Consider the following 21,722-nt stretch of genomic DNA (forward strand, 5'->3'; position numbering starts at 1 on the left):
TTTGATAAAGTTAGAAGTCGTTCTAACAGAGCTGCGCCTTCTCAAATCAAACACATGAGCTGCAGCAGCGTCACGTCTCATCTGGTGTACTTCATTAACACCACACACATTACACTTCAGTAACACCACACGCACGTTACACTTCAGTAACAACACAAACACATTACACTTGAGTAACACCACACACACACGTTACGCTTCTGCAACACCACACACGTTACACTTCAGTAACACCACACACAAGTTACACTTTGGTAACACCACATACACATTACACTTCAGTAACACCACACGTTACACTTCAGTAACACCATACACACGTTACAATTCGATAACATCACACACACGTTACACTTCAGTAACACCACACACACATTACACTTTGGTAACGCCACACACGTTACACTTCAGTAACACCACACACGTTACACTTCAGTAACACACACGTTACACTTTGGTGACACCACACACACACAGACACACACACGCACAGGCGTTACATTTCGGTAACACCACACACGTTAAATTTCAGAAACACCACACACACACACGTTACACTTCAGTAACACACGTTACACTTTGGTAACACCACACAAACGTTATACTTCAGTAACACCATACGTTACACTTCGGTAACATCACACACGTTACACTTAGGTAACACCACACACACGTTACACTGACCTCCAGTGTGAGTTGTGTCTTGATTCTATCGGATCGCTTGAAATGAAAAAACGTCACAAGACTTAACAGGTGTAGGGAAACGTTTTCTAGCAACATGTTTCACAAGATATTCAGTAACCTCGTGCCTGACTGAGACTAGTATAATTTTGGATCCTCAAGAGAAAGCTTCCTGTATCAGTGGTGTCGTTAGACCTAGTCTTTGTTTTGTTTTTTGTTTTTTCGGTTTTTTTTTAAATCTTTTTTCTACTGTATTTGAACTATCAACACGGGTTTACAGGAAAATTAGCATATCGAAAACAGGCGAATTGTAACTAGAAAAAAACGTAGGTGTTTTGAAAAACCGTGTTGATAAGAAATAGTAAAAAAAAATCCAACAATCTACATTGTGCAATTTTTCATTTCATTCCCTTTAGTGAAATGGTGTGGGGTCCATTCACTGACTATCTCAAAGCAAAATAATTTGTCATTACAGTCTGTAGTGCTCTTTATCTATAGTCGTGTAATCCTGTGGAATTCCTTGAAAACTGATGTGAACCAAGTCATGTGTACCGTAGGTCTGGCAGCTTTTTTTCCCTCCGTCTGTTAATTTTTGCTTTGTTTTGTTTTATCTTATTTGCGTGTCGTGAATATAAAACTGAAAACTGAAAATATATATATATATACATAAAAAAGGGGAAATGCTAGTAACCCAGGCCACTTTAAGCGAGCGCTCGCGCATCGCCGCGGTGCGCGTCCGTCTTCCACTGGGGGACACAAGGTGTTGTGGCTGCTGATGACGTCACGACTTATCCATCCGCCCCTTATGGCACGACGATCTCATCCTTACCGTGTCAGCGACACGGGTCTCTTAGCGTCGTGGCAGTGCTGCTCATCAGCTATCTGACAAGATGATTTAAATAAAACGTCTCGGACTCAGTCGTGTTCAAGGGGGATATTTTTTTTCTTCGCTCATGGCACCTAATGCGCCGGAAGGACCGGAGATGCTGTGTGGCTGCGTAAACACGGCTCGGCTTCAGCATCCGCGGCTGATCGCCTGTCTCTTACTGCTCTGTGCAGTCGGACCTACCGACACCCGTTCATCTCCGATATCGGATTTAAAATCTAAAATATCAGGGGTAGAGGAGCTGCTGGAGGAATTCCGCAAGCAGCTGCAGCAGGAGCAGGAGTACCCGCGGGGAGGGGATGCGGCTGACGCCTGCTTGGGCAGTTTCGGTGCCGTCGGGGAGAACATCATCCGCGCCAAGGCCTCCATAGAGCAAGGGGCCACGTTCCTCTCGGCTCCCCGGAGCAGCTACAGCTGGAAGGACTGTCTCCACGCCTGCTGCTCCGAGCCTCACTGCACCGTGGCCGTGGTCCAGGAAGATCTCCCGCAGTCGGAGAACAGCATCAGCTGCTACCTGTTCAACTGTACGTACAAGAATAAGAATGTGTGCTCCTTCGCTCCGCAGCCAGGGTTCAGCACCTACCACCGGCCTCCCAACGCCACCGGAGATGTCCTCACCTCCTCCGCCGCCCACGGAGACGCAAATAAGATGAGCAGCTCTATCAGGAAGCCTGAGCAACGCTTGGAGGATGAAGATGATGATACCCAAGGTGAGAGGGCCGCCATTAAGTAGTCGTCTCGATACAAACCGTATGTTTACAGATGGTAAACAGAACAAAAAGTTATCATATTGTGTTGAACGTGTTGCTCTGTGTGACTGGTACTGAATATGAAGGGTTATCTTATGTGACCACATCACCCCAGCATCTTAATAAAGGGGTGCAGTTTGCTTCACACCAGCTGTAAGACCCGTCATGTTTATGGTCCCACAGCTGGCAGGTCATCCACCCACATGTTTGCTCAGTCATCTGTACACCTTTATTTACACAGGCTGACCGCCATTATCATGTCTCTGGTCACATGAGATGGTGGATGATGTTATTGTCTGATGTTCTGTGGTTCTGTTTTGATGACAGCCTGTAAAATTCAGGCAAAGCTGGGAAGAACGCTGTCATTATCTATGTTCATGTTCATTATCTGTGTTCATGTTCATTATCCCCCTTCATTATCTAGCTTCACTGTCTGTGTTCATGTTCATTATCTGTGTTCATTATCTACCTTCATTATCTGTGTTCATGTTCATTATCTATCTTCATTATCTGTGTTCATTATCTAGCTTCATTATCTGTGTTCATGTTCATTATCTAACTTCATTATCTGTGTTCATTACCTAGCTTCATTATCTGTGTTCATGTTCATTATCTATCTTCATTATCTGTGCTCATTATCTTGCTTCATTATCTGTGTTCATGTTCATTATCCCCCTTCATTATCTAGCTTCACTCTGTGTTCATGTTCATTATCTGTGTTCATTATCTATCTTCATTATCTGTGTTCATGTTCATTATCTATCTTCATTATCTAGCTTCATTATCTGTGTTCATGTTCATTATCTAACTTCATTATCTGTGTTCATTACCTAGCTTCATTATCTGTGTTCATGTTCATTATCTAACTTCATTATCTGTGTTCATTATCTTGCTTCATTATCTGTGTTCATGTTCATTATCTGACTTCATTATCTGTGTTCATTACCTAGCTTCATTATCTGTGTTCATGTTCATTATCTAACTTCATTATCTAACTTCATTATCTAGCTTCATTATCTGTGTTCATGTTCATTATCTAACTTCATTATCTGTGTTCATTATCTTGCTTCATTATCTGTGTTCATGTTCATTATCTAACTTCATTATCTGTGTTCATTATCTTGCTTCATTATCTGTGTTCATGTTCATTATCTAGCTTCATTATCGAGCTTCATTAGCTGTGTTCATGCTGGCCAGCAGAACATGTGAAACACAAGGAAGTGTTCCTTTTAGATGGTTTAAATTTGAACCACTGTGGACTGCCAAGGCTGTGATTTATTGTTTATGGGCTGTGGTTCTCCCTCTCTCTCCCTCTCCTTCTCTCTCTCTCTCCCCCCCTCTGTCTCTCTCTCCCTCTCCTCTCTCTCCCGCTCTTGTGCTCTCTCCCACTCTCTCTCTCCTCTCTCTTGCTCCCTCTCTCTCTCGCTCTCTCCCTCTCCGTCTCTCTCTCCTTCTATCTCTCTCCCTCTCTCTCCCCCTCTCCCCCTCTCTGTTTTTCCTCTCTCTCACTTGCTCTTTTCTAATAGTCTACCATTGCTGACTTAGCTTCATCTCCCTTGTTAGGTATCATAAGTGTTCGATCAAATCATTGCCTTTTTTAAAGACAGTAACAGTAATAATAACGCTAATAAAACAGATAGATTAAAACTGTTTTTTATATTTGCTAACCCCAGGCCAGCATAACCAATAGCCACCACTAATGGGACTGGTCAGGCATACAGGCTGGTGAATGATTTCCTTCTCCAGCTTGGTGATATACAGACTATGTCAGGAGTGTGCTGGAGGTCAAGACAGTGTCAGACAGAGTGATGAGTATGAAGCTGGAAATCCAAGGTGTGATGATGAATGTTATCAGCGCATATGCCCCGCAAGTTGGGTGTGAGATGGAAGAGAAAAAAGAATTCTGGAGTGAGTTGGATGACGTGGTGGAGAGTGTACCCAAGGAGGAGAGTGGTGATTGGAGCGGACTTCAATGGACATGTTGGTGAAGGGAACACAGGTGATGGGCAGGTATAGTGTCAAGGAGAGAAATGTGGAAGGACAGATGATGGGGGATTTTGTGAAAAGGATGGAAATGACTGTGGTGAATACATATTTCAAGAAGAGGGAGGAACACAGAGTGACGTACAAGAGTGGAGGAAAGTGCACACAGGTGGATTATATCTTATGTAAGAGGTGCGATCTGAAAGGAATTGGAGACTGCAAGGTGGTGATGGGAGAAAGTATTTAGGAGCATCGGATGGTGGTCTGTAGGATGACTTTGGAGACCAAGAAGAGGAAGAGCGTGAAGGCAGAGCCAAAGATCAAATGATGGAAGTTGAAGAAGGAAGACTGTTGTGTGGAGTTCAGGCAGGAGTTAAGACAGGGTTGATGCTAGATCCAATGGGGTGTAAGCACGGAAGTAGTAGACGTGATTGGTTGTCGCGTTGGCCAATAGACAGTGTGGAACCTCGAAGCGAACTGACTGCCTGACCGACAGACAGAGCAATAGCTGGGGTGAATTAAGTTAACGTTAGTTAGCTAGTGATAGCAATAGCGGTAGGGTTAGGGTTACAGTACGATCTGGCATTGTTAAGGTCAGTTGTAAGCTAGCTATCTAAATGTTTCAGTGCACATCGTTTGTTTCAAGTCAGTGCACTTCGAGGTTCCGCGCTGTCTATTGGCCGATGCAACAACCAACCACGGCTGCAACAGCCAATCACGGCTACTTCCGTGCCTACACCCCGTTGGATCTAAGATCAACCTTAAGACAGGCGCTGAGTGGTAGTGAAGAGTTACTGGATGGCTGGACAACCATGCAGAAATAATGAGGGAGACAGCTAGGAAGGTACTTGGTGTGTCATCTGGACAGAGGAAGGAAGACAAGGAGACTTGGTGGTGGAATGAGGAAGTACAGGGAAGTATACAGAGGAAGAGGTTGGCAAAGAAGTGGGATAGTCAGAGAGATGAAGAAAGTAGACAGGAGTACAGGGAGATGCAGCGTAAAGCGAAGAGAGAGGTGGCGAAGGAAGAGGAAACGGTGTATGGTGAGTTGTATGAGAGGTTAAACACTAAGGAAGGAGAAACGGGCTTGTGGAGAAGAGTGTCAGGAGTGATTTGCGAAAGAAGGGTACCAGCAAGAGTTAAAGGGAAGGTTTACAAGACGGTTGTGAGACCAGCTATGTTATATGGTTTGAAGACAGTGGCACTGCTGAAAAGACAGGAGGTGGAGCTGGAGGTGGTGGTAGAGTTGAAGATGATAAGATTTTCATTGGGAGTGATGAAGGACAGGATTAGGAATGAGGATATTAGAGGGACAGCTCAGGTTGGACGGTTTGGAGACAAAGCAAGAGAGGCAAGATTGAGATGGTTTGGACATGTGTGGAGGAGAGATGCTGGGTATACTGGGAGAAGGATGCTGAATATGGAGCTGCCAGGGAAGAGGAGAAGAGGAAGGCCAAAGAGGAGGTTTATGGATGTGGTGAGGGAGGACATGCAGGTGGCTGGTGTGACAGAGGAAGATGCAGACGACAGGATGATCCACTGTGGCGAGCCCTAATGGGAGCAGCCGAAAGTAGTAGGAGTAGGAGTAGTAGGAGTAGTATCCTGGTGCTCTACAGTTAGATTAGCCTGTTGAGAGCAGCTCTGAGCGTGTTTTAAATCAGGCCTGATGGGGTTTATATTCTCCAGCAGTAATTGTATGAGGAATAGAAACTTCTAGTATTTCCCACATTTTCATTCAGGATTAGTGGTTGGCACACCAATGTAGCGCCCACCCCCTACTCTGTGTCTATAGATGCCGTAAAAGGGAATAAACTAGGAAGGTGGAGCTACGGGTTCGTATACAAATACTATTCTGAATAAGAGTTAACTATACCCAGCAAAATTATGCTTAATGAACTCAACTTATTATTCAGATGAAATAACTGGACCAGACAACCTCCTTCTATAAACAGGTAATGTACTGAATTTAGGAATGTGAATAAAGTAAAGTTGTGACAGCAGCAATGCAAAAAGACGCACAATTATCAGTTATGTCAAATACCACAAAAAGGGAAATGCAAATAAAGAATAATGTGATTCCAGTCAATAGTTGCACAACCAATACCTTTGTGCATCCCAAGTGCTTTTGAGATGGGAATATTATCTAATATATATATGATTCTAAATGTAAGTAGAATAGAGTGGGAAAAATTTTGTATAAAGCGAGACCAGGATTATGATAATAGTGTTATATCTATTTAGTGGAAATCAGTATAATATGGAAAATGTAATTAGTATACTGCTAGGTACTGCTCTAATAATAATACTCGGAATATATCTATATCTATTTAGTGGACAATATGACACTAGTTGTGAGTATACTTCCAATAAAGCTAACCAGCTATAGCTTTTAAATAGATTGGGCCTAATTACTTGTAAACAGTACTATAGCAGATACTCTGTTTTAAATGGACCCCTAGGAATGTATTGGCTGTACCATAACAGAATAATTCACCTTGTGCTTTAAAACAAGGGCACATACCTTTTGCGGTACAATAATATACCCCCACATAAAAAAACCCACAAAATATCTGTTACTCAATATCACAAATGTAACAATAGTGGTGGCCCCCACACACGTTATAACACAAATAAAATAATCCCAAAAGCCGCATAAACAAATAAACGTTGCAGGCCTGGTCGTTGCTTGGTGACACGCGCGCTACTTGCAATGGGCCCCTTCACTCAACAGAGCCGAATGAGACTGTACTTACCAATGTCAGCGGGTGGTCGTGTGGAACAAGTAGTGCTGCCTTGTGGCGAGTAGAGCTCTGTACGGCCCACGTAGCACAGAGCAGGAATGATGATGCCAGGGAAACTCTGTTCGAGTCCAGGAGAGCTCTGTACGGCCCACGTAGCCCAGAGCGGGAACGATGATGCCAGGGAAACTCTGTTCGAGTCCAGCAGAGCTCTGTACGGCCCACGTAGCCCAGAGCGGGAACGACGATGCCAGGGAGACTCTGTTCGAGTCCAGGGGAGTTCTGTACGGCCCACGTAGCACAGAGTGTGAACGATGACCAAAATCCAACAATGAACTGCCGTATACAAAACGTAATGCGCGGTGCGCGTGACCGGGTTGATGTAGTACTGCCGAATACTATGGCTCAGTCCCACGAGCTACAGGCTCACTGAAACCAGGCGGAGTATGTACGATACAGATAAGCTAACTTGCTAGCATATCTGACTAGCAAGACACTCATAAAGAACACTGGGGTCGATTTGCCCTTATTGACATTTGACATTAACCAATAAAACACTCTTATATGTCATACAGAATAGGTTGTTGACGCCAATCCGGACTGTGAGGAATCTGGGTGTGATCCTGAACGCCAAACTGTCGTTTGCTGAAAACGTTGCATCGGTTGCTCGCTCCTGCAGATTTCTCCTCTATAACATCAGGAGGATTCGCCCATTCCTCACCGACGAGATAGTACAGGTGCTCATCCAGGCTCTGGTCATCTCCCGGCTGGACTACGGCAACTCCCTCCTTGCTGGCGCCCCGGCGTCGGCCATCAGACCTCTGGAGCTTGCTCAGAAAGCTGCAGCTCGTCTGGTGTTCAACCGCCCTAAGTTCTCCCACACACCTCCCCTTCTCATGTCCCTACACCGGCTCCCAGTAGCTGCTCGCATCGAGTTTAAGACTCTGGTGCTAGCCTACAGGGCAGTGAAAGGAACAGCTCCTTCCTATCTCCAGGCCATGGTCAAGCCCTACACCCCCGCCTGACCACTTCGCTCTGCTGCCTTGGGACGCCTGGTTGCCCCGTCGCTCAGAGGCCCCTGCTGCCGATCGACCCGGTCCCGGCTCGGTTCTGTCCTGGCCCCACAGTGGTGGACTGAACTCCCCGCTGATGTCAGGACAGCGGAGTCGCTGCCCATCTTTCGGCGCAGGTTGGAAACTCACCTCTTTAAGAACTACTACCCTGCTACTTGTTCTTAGCACTTATTGTATTCACTCATTAAAAAAAAAAATCTCTTTCTTGCGCTTTTACTTTAGCACTGGTTTTGCTCTTAGATGCTTGTTTAGATGCACTTATGACCTCTGATGACCAGTAGTTCTCCTGATTTCCTACGTTAAATGATGCACTTATTGTAAGTCGCTTTGGATAAAAGCGTCGGCTAAATGACTGCAATGTAATGTAATGCAATGTTGTACACTCACTATGCCACGTGTGCGCCCATGTACATTCCAATCAAACTTGCTTAGTTTTTTTTCTTTTTCTTTCTTTTTTTTAGGGCAGACGGGATGCGAACCTCAGACATTAGCAAATCCCTAATGACACAGTAAAACTACATGCATTTAACAACTGTACTAAACCCAGCCTTTTCTCACCCGGGCTACACCAATAAAAGTGCCATGGGAACCCTGCTGCTGATATGTGAAATGATAATCCAATTGTCTACCCGAATTTCAGCAAACATTTGGCAAATATGAACCTTGTAATTTCTTTATCATCTTAAAGTTGGAAATAGGATTGTTTTCTTACATTAGGTAGAAGAAAATGGTTAAATGTGAACACGGTATGATGTTATTTGTGTCGGGGTATCAAGGTGGCTTGGTGTTTAGCACCGTTGCCTCGCAGCAGGGAGTTCTGGGATTGTTTCCAGCCTCCAGACTCCAGACTGTGGGAAGTTTGTGTGTTCTCGCCATGTTTGTTTGGGTTTCCCCTGGTTCTCCTGGCACCGTCCAGACACATGTAGCATGTTAGATCTGACTCCCTGGATTGCCTACGTGTGTGTGTGTGTGTGTGTGTGTGTGTATGGGGGGGGGGGGGCAAACTGGCCTGAGTTTCTCCCTGTCTTTTGGCCAGAGTGTGACGGGGACAGGCTCCAGCCCCCCCACCACCATGAAGTGGATGAAGCGAGTACAGAGTGCTGCTGGGTGGATGGGTAGTATTTATACATACATTGAAAGACAAGTGCATATGAGAGGCTGTAGTGATGTGCAGCCTGCAGAACCAGGTGTCCTGGTCAAGTATGTTGGACATGTGTGGTTGTTCCACAGAGCAGGACGAGCCCCCCCGCAGCGATGCCGGCCAGGACGTGGTGATCCAGCTGCCCACAGACTGGGCTGTGCTAGACGGCCGGGGAAGCGTGGATGACCACGGGATCAGCCACTACGAATGGGCTCTCATCAAGGGGGACACAGTGGTCAATATGGAGGTAATAACCTATGTGGCTCTATAACCAGACACGTGCTGATTGTTCCCAGTGGGACACGAGCCCCCTAACACTTCTAGTGGCCTCCTCTTGCTATGGAGCCACAAAGGTCACGGTACCTCTAAACATCACAGTGTTGATGCTGTGCTGAACCGTTTCAAATACGGAAGTCTACACACATGACAGGAAACACAGGAGGCAGATTCGGAGCGGTTCAGGTAACGTTGTGAATTATTAAACAACAAGTGCTCATCCTAAACGTGCAGTAAATGAGGCTTTGTTCATAAGGAACATGTTTCCATGATGGCAGAACAAAACAGAATGTGGTGCAGATGTGGCACCACCACATGATTGCTTTTACAGTGTAAATACATTTTAATCAGAGGTTTCGTGGACAACTTGCATTGCACAGCCCACATGTGCTGATAGAAGTTAAGTCCACACAGTGACCCATTATGACCTGCAGCACATAAGAGCTTATGATGACTTTGCCTGAAGGGCAGATGCTCTGCTGATATCTGCCCTCTGCTCAGAGACCAGCAGGTGTGGTGTCACACTTCATATTTAAGCATATTGTGGTGCCTGTGTGTTTAATTCTTACTCCATTATTCCTCCCCGTCCTTGTCAGGACTTCTTATCTGGTTCTATCCATGTTCCTAAATACAAACACAATATAATAGTATCTCCTATCTTTCATCCAACATCTTCACCCATTTAATCGTGGACGTACCACTCCATCGACATCATGTCATTAAGTTGTGTGTCCTGGTCTCACAAACTTGTCCCCCTTACTTCTTGAAGGGGACTCATCCGGGGCTGCTGGAGATCAGTGGTCTTCAGCAGGGCGTGTACACCTTTCAGATGACCGTCACCGACACCGCCGGCCAGAAGAGCTCTGACAACGTCTCCGTCACCGTGCTGGCTCCAGAGCATAAAGCAGAAGGTGGTGTTATTTGTTGATCCATATTCCTCTACATCAGCTGTGTTGTCAGTGACCTGCACAATCCTCACTCTCATTTAGACATTTCTCCTGTAAAGGTTTTACAACTGACACTATAATCAAGTAAGGGCAGTGAAATGAAATAAATTGTAAAATATCACAAATTCATAGCAGTCCAAATATTTTACACGTTGTCTTTTTGGGAAAAAAATAAGTATTCGCAAAACAAAAATACTTTGCAGTTCTTAATTTCTTAGAGAATTTCTGTGCATGAGCAATGCAACATGTGAAGTGGTGCGACCCTTAAACAGATACATTCTGAACTTGTGTCAGAGAGAAGGAGTAAATGTGTAGCGGGTGGTGTCTTGATGCATGCTCAATAATCCAGGTGAGGAAGTCACACAAAGTTGAATCAGCTCATCTGGACACAACATTTACTGAGAGAAACGTTTCATCATCATCTAAGTGACCTCTTCAGTCTCAACTGACCACGGCTATCCCCACCCGTATAAACAATACAGTGACTCCAGGTGTCCCCACCCTTATAAACAATAGTGACTGCAGGTGTCCCAACCCTTATAAACAATACAGTGACTGCAGGTATCCCCACCCTTATAAACAATACAGTGACTGCAGGTGTCCCAACCCTTATAAACAATACAGTGGCATAAAGCCTGAAACCAACGATCAGTTTCATATGCAAATTGCCGTGGCCATTAACTAGAGTTACAATGGTTGTGTGGGCGGCACAGTGGCGCAGTGGTTAGCGTGGTCGCCTCACAGCAAGAAGGTCCTGGGTTCGAGCCCCGGGGTCATTTAACTTTGGAGGTCGTCCCGGGTCGTCATCTGTGTGGAGTTTGCATGTTCTCCCCGTGTCTGCGTGGGTTTCCGCCGGGGGCTCCGGTTTCCTCCCACAGTCTAAAGACATGTAGGTCAGGTGAATCGGCCATACTAAATTGTCCCTAGGTATGAAGCTGTGTGTGTGTGTGTGAGAGAGAGAGAGATGGCTTGGCGGTCTGTCCAGGGTGTCTCCCCGCCTGCCGCCCAATGACTGCTGGGATAGGCTCCAGCATCCCCGCGACCCTGAGAGCAGGATGAGCGGTTCAGATAATGGATGGATGGACAATGGTCATGTGTACCATTCACACAGGATTGGGGAATAGTTGCAATCACAGCATTGTAAGATGGCGACAGATGTACTCTTAGCCATCCCCCAGTTCAGGGATTGTCATTCCCTCTTACTTGATTCCTCGTTCAATCCAGTGTTCCTCCCTATCAAGGATGTGCACATCCTCATCCTTCCCAGTCCACATCCATCTACAGGTCCTGGCCTGACGTGTTAGCTCTCCTGTGTGAACAGTACACATGGCCATTGTAACTCTAGTTAATGGTCACTGTAATTTGCATATGAAACTGGTCGTTAGTTTCGGTCGCTATGCTACTGTATTGTTTATAAAGTTGGGGATACCTGCAGTCAGTTGAGACGGAAGAGGTCACTTATGCCCCTTTTCCACTACACGGTACCGGCCCAACTCGCCTCGACTCGCCCTTTTTTCGTTTCCATTACAGGAAAGTACCCGCATTTGAGTAACTGTTACCACTTTTCTGGTACCACCTTTGTCGAGGTTCCAAAAAAAACCCGGAGCGGGTACCAAAATCAATGCAGACCTCTGATTGGTCAGAGAAAAGCGTCATCTTGTGTCACTGCGTCATCAATGCGCGCATGGGATATCGCCCGGCATTTTTAAGGGTAGAGGCTAGTTCCCATCGATGCAGAGAACGGTCAACTGAGAATGCGCAAGTACTCGTTGCCTACGTTGTTTGGGTAGGTTAAGGTTAGGGTTAGGGCGGGGTTAGGGTTAAAGTTAGCTAATCAGACGCTGAGTAGGGGCGGGTCTTCCTAGAATCCTAGCGCCAGGATGCTACGCGGGGCGTGTGGAGGCATGGTAGAGGCATTTCGCGCATGCTCAGTTGACCGTTCTATACTCCCATTTCCGTTCTCTGCATCGATGGGAACTAGCCTCTACCCACACAGAAGGCTCTTCTCATTTTTCGTCTTCATCTCACCTGAACGCCTCAAGAACGTCTGCTCCCACGCAGGCGCAGAACGTACATGTTAGTTGGCCGTCGGCCATGGTCTTTGCGGTGTTCTCAAGTGCTACTTTTTGGCCCAGACGCAGGCGACGCGAGGCGTCGCAACAGTCGGTAGTTCTCTAATGTCGGTTTGGTGTGTCTGGGCCCCCTTTCCACTACATGGTAGCGATCCAACTCGACTTGACTCGCCTCGCTTCTGTGTCGTTTTCCATTACCGTAACAGCACCCCCCCCCCCCAGTGTCGCTGGATTTTCGGCTCTACATTTTTTTCAATTTCAAAACGTACTTTTAAGATAACTCCTATTTGACCGCTTCGGTACTAGAGGCTAGCTCCCGTCGATGCAGAGAACGGAAATGGGAGTAGAGAACGGTCAACTGAGCATGCGCGAAATGCTTCGACCATGCCTCCACACGCCCCGCGTTGCATCCAGGCGCTAGGATTCTAGGAAGACCCACCCCTACTCTGCGTCTGATTAGCCAACTTCAACCCTAACCCTAACCTTAACCTACCCAAACAACGGAGACAACGAATACTTGCGCATGCTCAGTTGACCGATGGGAACTAGCCTCTACCCTTCTGTGTGTGGCCTCTCGACTTCGTCGTTTGCTAGCTTTCGTAACTTCCGTTTCTCTTCTCGTGCACTGATTCGCTAAGCTGAACAGTCAATCAGAGTGCGCTCTCTCACCGACGGGCTCCGCCGCCATTTCGACATGTTGACTCGCCGATGGGAATCAGCCGAAAAGCTGCCGACAGGGGTTAGACTAGTGCCGACGGTGCAGGACACACCGCATAAACTAGGGCCACAGAAGGCTCACCGACGGCCCGACATTGGTGTGTCACAATGTTGTGTCCAGATGAACTGATTCAGCTGTCTGTGATGTAGCGGGTAATCTGTGCGTTGTGGCCGTGTCTCTCCCTGCCTGCAGTGTGTACAGGTCACTGCTCCCGCTACCAGTTTATGTGCGATGATGGCTGCTGCATCGACATCACCTACGCCTGTGATGGAAAGCAGCACTGTCCAGACCGGTCAGATGAGGCCTTCTGCCACAACAGTGAGTGGCCTTTGTTGGGGTGTATTTTACTACCAATATGAAATTCCTCTTAGCTGAGTCATACTTACACACAAAATCCAGACTGCAGGCGATGCCAAGCATGCAGGATTTGAAGGACTTTGTCATGGTTACTGAGCTGTACAGTATTGGGTTTTTGGTGCTAACATTTTTACTTTTTATAATTGCTGCAAAAGAATTGAGATGTCTTCCTAGACAAGCCCTAGATAGTGACTCTGCCCCTTCAACTGATTTTAGGAGAAACTTAAAATAACAAATTTACCCACCCACCCTTCCCTTTATTAGACTGTAACAAATAATATTTGCAATAACTGTGGGTACATCAAAAACACATGCATGTTAGGGTTAATACTCCTGCATATGACCCTGAGCAAGGCAATGGAAAGAAGAACTGGAGTTGGTCCCCGGGCACTGCAGCTGCCCACTGCTCCTACACATGCAGAGAACACATACTTGGTAAGAATACAAGGACAAAATAAAGTGGCTTTCTCTATTTTTCAATCTCCCTGGAGAAACTGTCTTGTAACCTGCCACAGGAAGGTCAGTGTGCAGGGTAAACCGCATAACACAACCCTGGAGCTGATAGGGATTCAACACTATTTACTACTACTACTTTCGGCTGCTCCCGTTAGGAGTCGCCACAGCCGATCATCCGTTTCCATTTCTTCCTGTCCTCTGCATCTTCCTCTGTCACACCAGCCACCTGCATGTCCTCCCTCACCACATCCATAAACCTCCTCTTTGGCCTTCCTTTTTTCGTCTTTCCTGGCAGCTCCACATTCAGCATCCTTCTCCCAGTATACCCAGCATCTCTCCTCCACACATGTCCAAGCCATCTCAATCTTGCCTCTCTTGCTTTGTCTCCAAACCGTCTAACTTGAGCGGTCCCTCTAATATAATCATTCCTAATCCTGTCCTTCTTCGGGATTCAACACTATCTCAAGGACAATTGCAAGACAGTGTTTTACCAGTTCAAAGGTTTGAACCCAGGCTGCTCACCTACTTCCTGTAGCCTGTATGTCTGTCTGTGTGTTCTCTAGTTGATAGCAGCAGGAAGTCAGTGACCCACCCTGCTGGGGTATCCGGTCCTCACAGAGTTGGGGCTAAGATGGAGGGGACTGAGGAGGACCACATGTTCCAAGAGAGCCCCGGGAGGACAATTCAGAGTGTCGTACTACCACAGGCACCTATTGAATCTCAGCACAGGGCCAAGGTTGCTCCTCTTCCACCCGACCACTCACAAAATCCCAATCAACAAGAAGGCTCACCTAGCCAAGGTACTGTTGTTTGGTTCTCTAACAATGTCTCTCAATGCTTTTTAGTACTCCAGGATTATTGAGTCTTACACCTTCTCCACTACTAAGCCGTGCCCTGAAAGTTACAGGTATGAATCTTTTTCCATTACGTCAGTACACTTCGGCACAGATTCCAATCGTAGAAGATCTCAGCCCTTCTCAGCCCTGCTTGTCGTCTGGTGCGGGCCCTTTTACCATGGGGCCATGGGGGCGGGCCTTAATATTATCTCATTTGTAATTGGTCCCTTAACTGTCACTCAGTGCTGATATCAACATAAACAGCAGACATATTATCAACAAGTTTAACAAGTTGGGCATCTGGGTAGCGTAGTGGCCTATTCCGTTGCCTATCAACATGGAGATCGCCGGTTCGAATCCCCGTGTTACCTCCTGCTTGGTCGGGTGTCCCTACACATACAATTGGCCGTGGTCTGCAGGTGAGCAGTCGGATGTGGGTATGTGTCCTGGTCACTGCACTAGCGCCTCCTCTGGTCAGTCAGGGTGCCTGTTCGGGGGGGGGGGGGTAATAGCGTGATCCTCTCAGGTGCTACGTGCCCCTGGTGAAACTCCTCACTGTCAGGTGAAAAGAAGCAGCTGGCGACTCCACATGTATAGGGGGAGGCATGTGGCAGTCTGCAGCCCTCCCCGATCAGCAGAGGGGGTGGAGCAGTGACCAGGATGGCTCAGAAGAGTGCAATTAGCCAAGTACAACTGGGGAGAAAAGGAAGGAAAAAATATCCGAAAAAAACAAGTTAGAGTATATAACCAATAATCAACTTTTAAACCAGTGAGCTGTGTTTTAGTAATTTGCCATGTAGGTGGATTTGGTGGAGTTCTTATTTTGTTTTGTGTGTGTTTGTGTTTGTGTGTGTGTGTGTGTGTGTTGTTCTGTATCTTTTTATCAACTAAATTAAGGAGAAAACCGTTACGGCAGCTCCTGCTGAAAACCTGCTGACCGAGCTAATGCAGCGCAGCAGACAGTCAGGTGCCGTGGGGACGCCATGCAGACAGTGTAGCCCCACTACTTCATATACAGTGGACACGCATTAGGGCCCAGCTGGTCTTTACTTGGCTCAGCCCAGTACAGTCCAGCATGGCTGGACTCTGACTGTGGAGTATTACTGTTTCACCGTACGATAATGGATGGCTCAAGGACAGTCTACAGATATGTGATCTGATGACGTGATTTAACCCTCAGCCCTCTGTATGTGAGTACAGAGAACACCAACTGTGTTCCTGCAGAAACAAGTGTGGATTTTTTTTAAGACCTGTACAACAGCACAGACCTGGATTATGTGTTCTTTACAATGTGGTCCTTATCCCATTCCAATGAGTCCATTATTCCTGTGTAAGACAGCAGAGTGTCTGTCAGTGCTCGGATACAGGCACAGATGGCATCTCCACTGGCAGCCCTTGAGTCACAGACCTGAGTGGAAAATGCTGGCGACAGTCGGGGTGGCGTGCTGCAGGGACCATCTCGGCCATACAGGGGCTTCCATGGGAATGCAGCTCTATCCCCATGTAACCCTGCCGTGCCGGAACAAAGCATCTCTGTCTCCTGCCACCTGATCCCTGAATTATACTGAGATGGGCAAGCTGTGTCGCTTTCCCCAACGCCATGTCTCCACTATTTACCTCTCTCTGCCGAGGTGCACTCTGATGCGTCCTGTTTCACTGTAAAATCCTCAAACCCACCTTTCCAAAATGCACGGGAAGAAAGTTTGATGGCTACATCAACATAACACTTTGTAGCCTCTCTCGATGCATTCGGAGAAGGAGAGGGTCAGTACAGGTTTAACAAGCTGAACAACTTCTACATTAAAGGTGAGTCACATGATTTCTCTTCAGAACGTGACAGTGTCATTAACACCAGAACAACTGATGACATTAGTCCCAGAGAAGTCACATGACTATTTCAAAGAGCAAACACCACTAAGGCAATGGGCCCCGGTGGTGTCTCAGCTTTCCTGTTGAAGATGTGTGCAGAGGGACTTACACCAGCCTGGGTCTGTCTGTTGATCCATATATAGATCCATCTCTCTGGGAAAAGGCAATTATTGCTCATCTTCTAAAAAAGCCTGTTACCCAGGAAAGTAATGACTCTAGACCAGTAGCCCTGAGCTGTGTTGTAATGACGTGTCTGTAAAAGATGGTGGTGTGGAAGCTGAAGTCAAACATAAATGAACAGACAGATTCTGATCAGTTCGCCTATAAAGACCCCCGTATCACCGAAGACGCAATACTAACCATAATATACTTTATTTTGCAACACCTTGAAAACCACAAGGCCTCTGTCAAACTGCTGTTTGTAGACTTCAGCTCTGCTTTAATACCCTGCAGCCACACATCCTCCTCAGTAAGCTCAGACAGATGTCTGTTAGCCCATACATCATCAGGTGGCATCACTCCTCTGTGACCAACAGCACCCGGCAGGTCTGAGTGAACCAGACATCATCTGAGTCTATCAACACAGGCCTTCCTCTAGGATGTGTAGCTCTCCCATTCTGTTTACAGTATATACAAATGATTGTACACGCAGTCATCCCAGCACTTTCGTTGTCAGGTTTGTTGATGACATGGCCATCATGCGACTTCTGGATACAGACACTGGCATGTCTGGCTTTCGTTCAGAGGTTACTAAAAGTTTGAATAATGGTGTAATGACCAGCATCTCATTGTAAGCACTAAGAAAACAGTAGAAATGATTTTTGATCCAGGACATCTGGGGGATCGTTCTCCTCTACTGATCCATAACACTTGTATTACCAAGGTTCATTCTTACACATACCTGGGTGGACATATTGATTGTCATCTGTCTAGGAGTGTCCATGTGAATTCTGTATGTACCAGGATCCACCAGAGACTCCACGCTTTGTGCAGACTCAGGGTGTTTGGGGCTGGACAGAGGGTAATGTTATGTTATCATGCTTTGATAGAGAGGATATTACTTTAGGGAATCTCAGCTGGGTCTGGTAACATATCAGTTAAGTTAAAATCACAAATAAACAGATTGGTCCACACAGCGGTGGAAGTGATGGGGGTGAGGGAGCATCCCTGCCTCCAGATGCTGTTTGAGAATCGCCCTGTATTCAGAATACGGACTGCTCCCATCAGGTAGACGCTACAGGGTCTATTAAATACAGGAAAGGATGTGACTCTCCAAAACGCTAACCTAAATGGAGGCGGTGTTGCACATATCTGAATTCACTTTGTGTCCTGTTACTGCACTGTAATGTACATATTTTTTATGTGGCGGCCTTTATGTCCAAGACACATTTCCCTCAGGACAAATAAAGTCATCTTGAATCTTGTCATGAATTCTGAAAAGTGCATCCATGTATCTCGTACGTGACCATTCCAGAGACCGGAAAAGTTTGTTAAATCTAAAATCTAGACGCAGTGACTTTGACCTCTGTACTGTTGCCAGACAAAAGAGTTGTAGGTCAGTTTACTTTGCAGTCAGTGTATAACGTCACCCTGGATAAGAGTGTCAACCTAATGTCTGAGTAGATGAATGCAAGTCAAAACCTTCTTCCTCAGAAGGCTCGACCCCTGTGTTATTCTCTGTCCCTGCAGGTCCCTGTGTCTCCCCCCCTGATTTCGGGCCTTGTAAAGCAGCCTTCCCACGCTGGTACTATGACAGAAAAGCAGGAGCATGTAAACACTTCCTCTATGGGGGCTGCAAGGGCAACCACAACAACTTCCTCCAGGAGGCTGATTGTGTCAGCGAATGTATGCAAAAAAGTGAGTTTATGCTCATCTCCTTTTAACCTGAACTCCAGTACACTCAGATGTAACAGTATGATATTTTTATAGTTTTTACTATTAACTAGGACAATTCTATGTCCTGCTTTCAAAGCAGCAACTGTGGCCTCGCCCACCATCAGACAGATCGAGACAGGTAAACCAAGAATTACAACAGTTAAACTGTAGTAACTAAATAAAAGCAGACAGAAGTCTTAAACTATTGGGACTTAAGTTTACTTTCATTTTTTTTTGCGCCAGCTGCACCTAAGCTACCTGGTTCACGAAGCCAACAGGAGAGTGACGTCTATATCACCAAGCCATATCCAGTGAAGGGAGGGCATCCAGTGCCCGAGTCAGGTGTGTTTGTCCGTGAAAATCTTACTACTCTGAGAACAAACCAGCTTAAGCATTTGTGTTGATTCTAGCTTTATGCTGTGTGTTGTTTCTGCTGGAGTTTGCATGTGGTTTCCCCGTCATGGTCACCCTTACTAAGTCACTTGCCTATCCTTTGGTCTGGTCCTTTGTTTTGACCTTGTTCTGCAGAGCTTTTGCATGACTTAAGCCTCCAACAGACTGCGCTATTTAAGCAATTGCAAGCCACACTGTGTGACATGGAGCTAATAAACACGGATACGACATCAAGTGTGGTGTATGTATCGTAGCGAATTCGGGGGACAACGCAACCACAGGAACTGCTGCGGCCGGGAAGCGAACCCGTATCGCCCGGTATCGCCCGCACCGCAGGAGACATCGCTAACCGCTCGACTAAAGGGTCAGACCCGCGAGTCAGCGGCCAGCGTGTCTTCTTATCCATGCACGTTACAGTGTGGTTGTATGTATGTATGTAGACTGTACGATGATAACGCTACTGAATCGCAGGCTACGACACAAGTCCATAAAAATGTCATCAGCGCGCGTGCCGCATCAGCACGCGTCATCAATCTACGCCGCTGGTAGAGCAACATGACGCCAAGCAGGAATCGAGTCCTTTCACTAGTCGCCGCAGTTCGTCTTGTTGCTCGTTTCCATGGCATTTGGGTCACGGGTACTAACAGTCTGTTTGTGTTTAGCGCCAGCAAAGATGTTGCGTGGTGTTGATCAGTGCGTCATTTCCTGCTGCATTTGTATTGGTTGGTCAGTAGACGTAGGTCGTCGCAGCAGTCTCGTTGTGAGACGGTCATGCTACATTTCTGACACTGTCAGACTTTTGTCCCAGGTTGTCTACGGTCACAAGACTGTAATAACGGCCGTCTTTAGACCTGTCTCACAATGCGACGTAGGACCACCTTTTTGGAGCCACGACCAAAGATATCGCCACGTTTAGTCGTCTTTCGTGTGATACGGCCCAGATCGCACAGTGTATACAGTGGTTAGCACGGTCGCCTCACAGCAAGAAGGTCCTGGGTTCGAGCCCCGAGGTAGTCCAACCTTGAGGGTCGTCCCGGGTCGTCCTCTGTGTGGAGTTTGCATGTTGTCCCCATGTCTGCGTGGGTTTCCTCCGGGGGCTCCGGTTTCCTTCCACAGTCCAGACATGTAGGTCAGGTGAATCGGCCGTGTGTGTGGTTGTGGTGGTTGGGTGGGGCCCGGGTGGGGCCCAGTGTGATGGTCTGGCGGCCTGTCCAGGATGTCTCCCCGCCTGCTGCCCAATGGCTGTTGGGATAGGCTCCCGCATCCCCGCGACCCTGAGAGCAGGATAAGCGGTTCAGACAATGGATGGATGGACTTCTAAGTATCACTAGTTGTAGTGGTGTTACTAATAGAAATACTATTACGCTGGAATGTGATTAAAGCCAAATGGCCTTTGTTTTTTGTTTTGTTTGTTTGTTTTCTGCAGGTGCCATCCTTCCATTGGCGCTTGGGCTGATCATCACTGCATTGCTGCTTTTGATGATTGGCTGTCGTCTTAAACTGGTTGGCCGCAGGATGAAGAAGGCCCGCCCCCTCACCACCGAGGAGTCGGATTACCTCATTAATGGCATGTACCTGTAGTCAGAGGCGGTGAACACGGTCGAGTCAACAAAACTCTTGGAGGGAGGTTTCTTGCCCTCCAAGGGGAGCGCGAGGAAAGGACGGTGTTTCCATCTGACTAAGGGCCACTTGATCGTTTGCACCTGCTCTTTTTTTTTGCAGCCCTCGTTTAGACATGATAACTCTACCTTGTCCTCAGGTTTGGAAAGCTCCCAACTTCCTGTCACGAAGTCCCATAATGAAGCACTGGTGGATGAATATGCTGCTGACAGACGCCGCCTCCACATCCACTCAGACGTCTGCAGCCAGCTGGCTGTGCAGCTAGCTAGCGCAGCTAGCTGTGCTGTGCCTGCCCCCTCGCTTTCCCTGCTCCAACACGTTGCTTTGTTCTAGCATGTGTCAGTAAAGTGAGACGGTTTGCCCCTCTTCTGGTGGACCTACTCGAACTCATAAAACAGATTCTCTCCTGTCTCTTTACTTTATCAGATCATTACTTATCGTCCTTCAACACTTTTTTATTTTAGTATTTCAAATCTCTTCAGTCGCGGGTGTATTCTTAAAACGCTGCAGTCGTTTACTGTATCCTGCCACTGAGCGGCGCTGTTGTGTCGTATTTTGTGTTTCGGGGTCTACCAAGAAGCAAGTCTTACAGTATCAAAAAGATCAGGCAGCAAGTCCTGTCTGTACTAATCCCTGGAATCAGATTTCAGAGCCATTCCCAGATTAATTTTCTTCTCCAGCCTAAATCTATGTTGCTTGTTTTTAATTTAGCCTATATGAAACTATAAGTGCATACGCATAGATGTATTCCTCATCTCTTTCATGTGAGAAATTAAACTTTAATTAAATATCTTCTGTGTTTTGTGATGATTTTTATGTACTGGTTCCACTGCTCATCCATCCATCCATCATCCAAACCACTTAGCCTGCTCTCAGGGTCACGGGCATGCTGGAGCCTATCTCAGCAGTCATTGGGTAGCAGGTGGGGAGACACCCTGGACAGGCTTTAGGCCATCACAATCACAGGGCCCACACACACACACACGCAGGCAATTTAGTACGGCCGATTCACCTGACCTACATGTCTTTGGACTGTGAGGAAACCAGAGCAC

At 46.8% G+C, this 21,722-nt stretch overlaps 1 protein-coding gene across 1 annotated transcript; it reads left to right on the forward strand.

Moving 5' to 3' along the window:
- Positions 1–1,634: 1,634 nt before the first annotated feature.
- Positions 1,635–20,631, forward strand: lrp11 (low density lipoprotein receptor-related protein 11). Its single transcript, XM_056295052.1, has 9 exons — positions 1,635–2,277; positions 9,341–9,498; positions 10,297–10,438; positions 13,457–13,582; positions 14,641–14,877; positions 18,472–18,639; positions 18,755–18,796; positions 18,901–18,999; positions 20,477–20,631. The coding sequence occupies exons 1-9, from the start codon at positions 1,635–1,637 to the stop codon at positions 20,629–20,631; spliced, it is 1,770 nt and encodes a 589-aa protein (XP_056151027.1).
- Positions 20,632–21,722: the final 1,091 nt, after the last annotated feature.

This window comes from Lampris incognitus, chromosome 15, assembly GCF_029633865.1.
Source record: "Lampris incognitus isolate fLamInc1 chromosome 15, fLamInc1.hap2, whole genome shotgun sequence".
Lineage (NCBI taxonomy): Eukaryota > Metazoa > Chordata > Actinopteri > Lampriformes > Lampridae > Lampris > Lampris incognitus.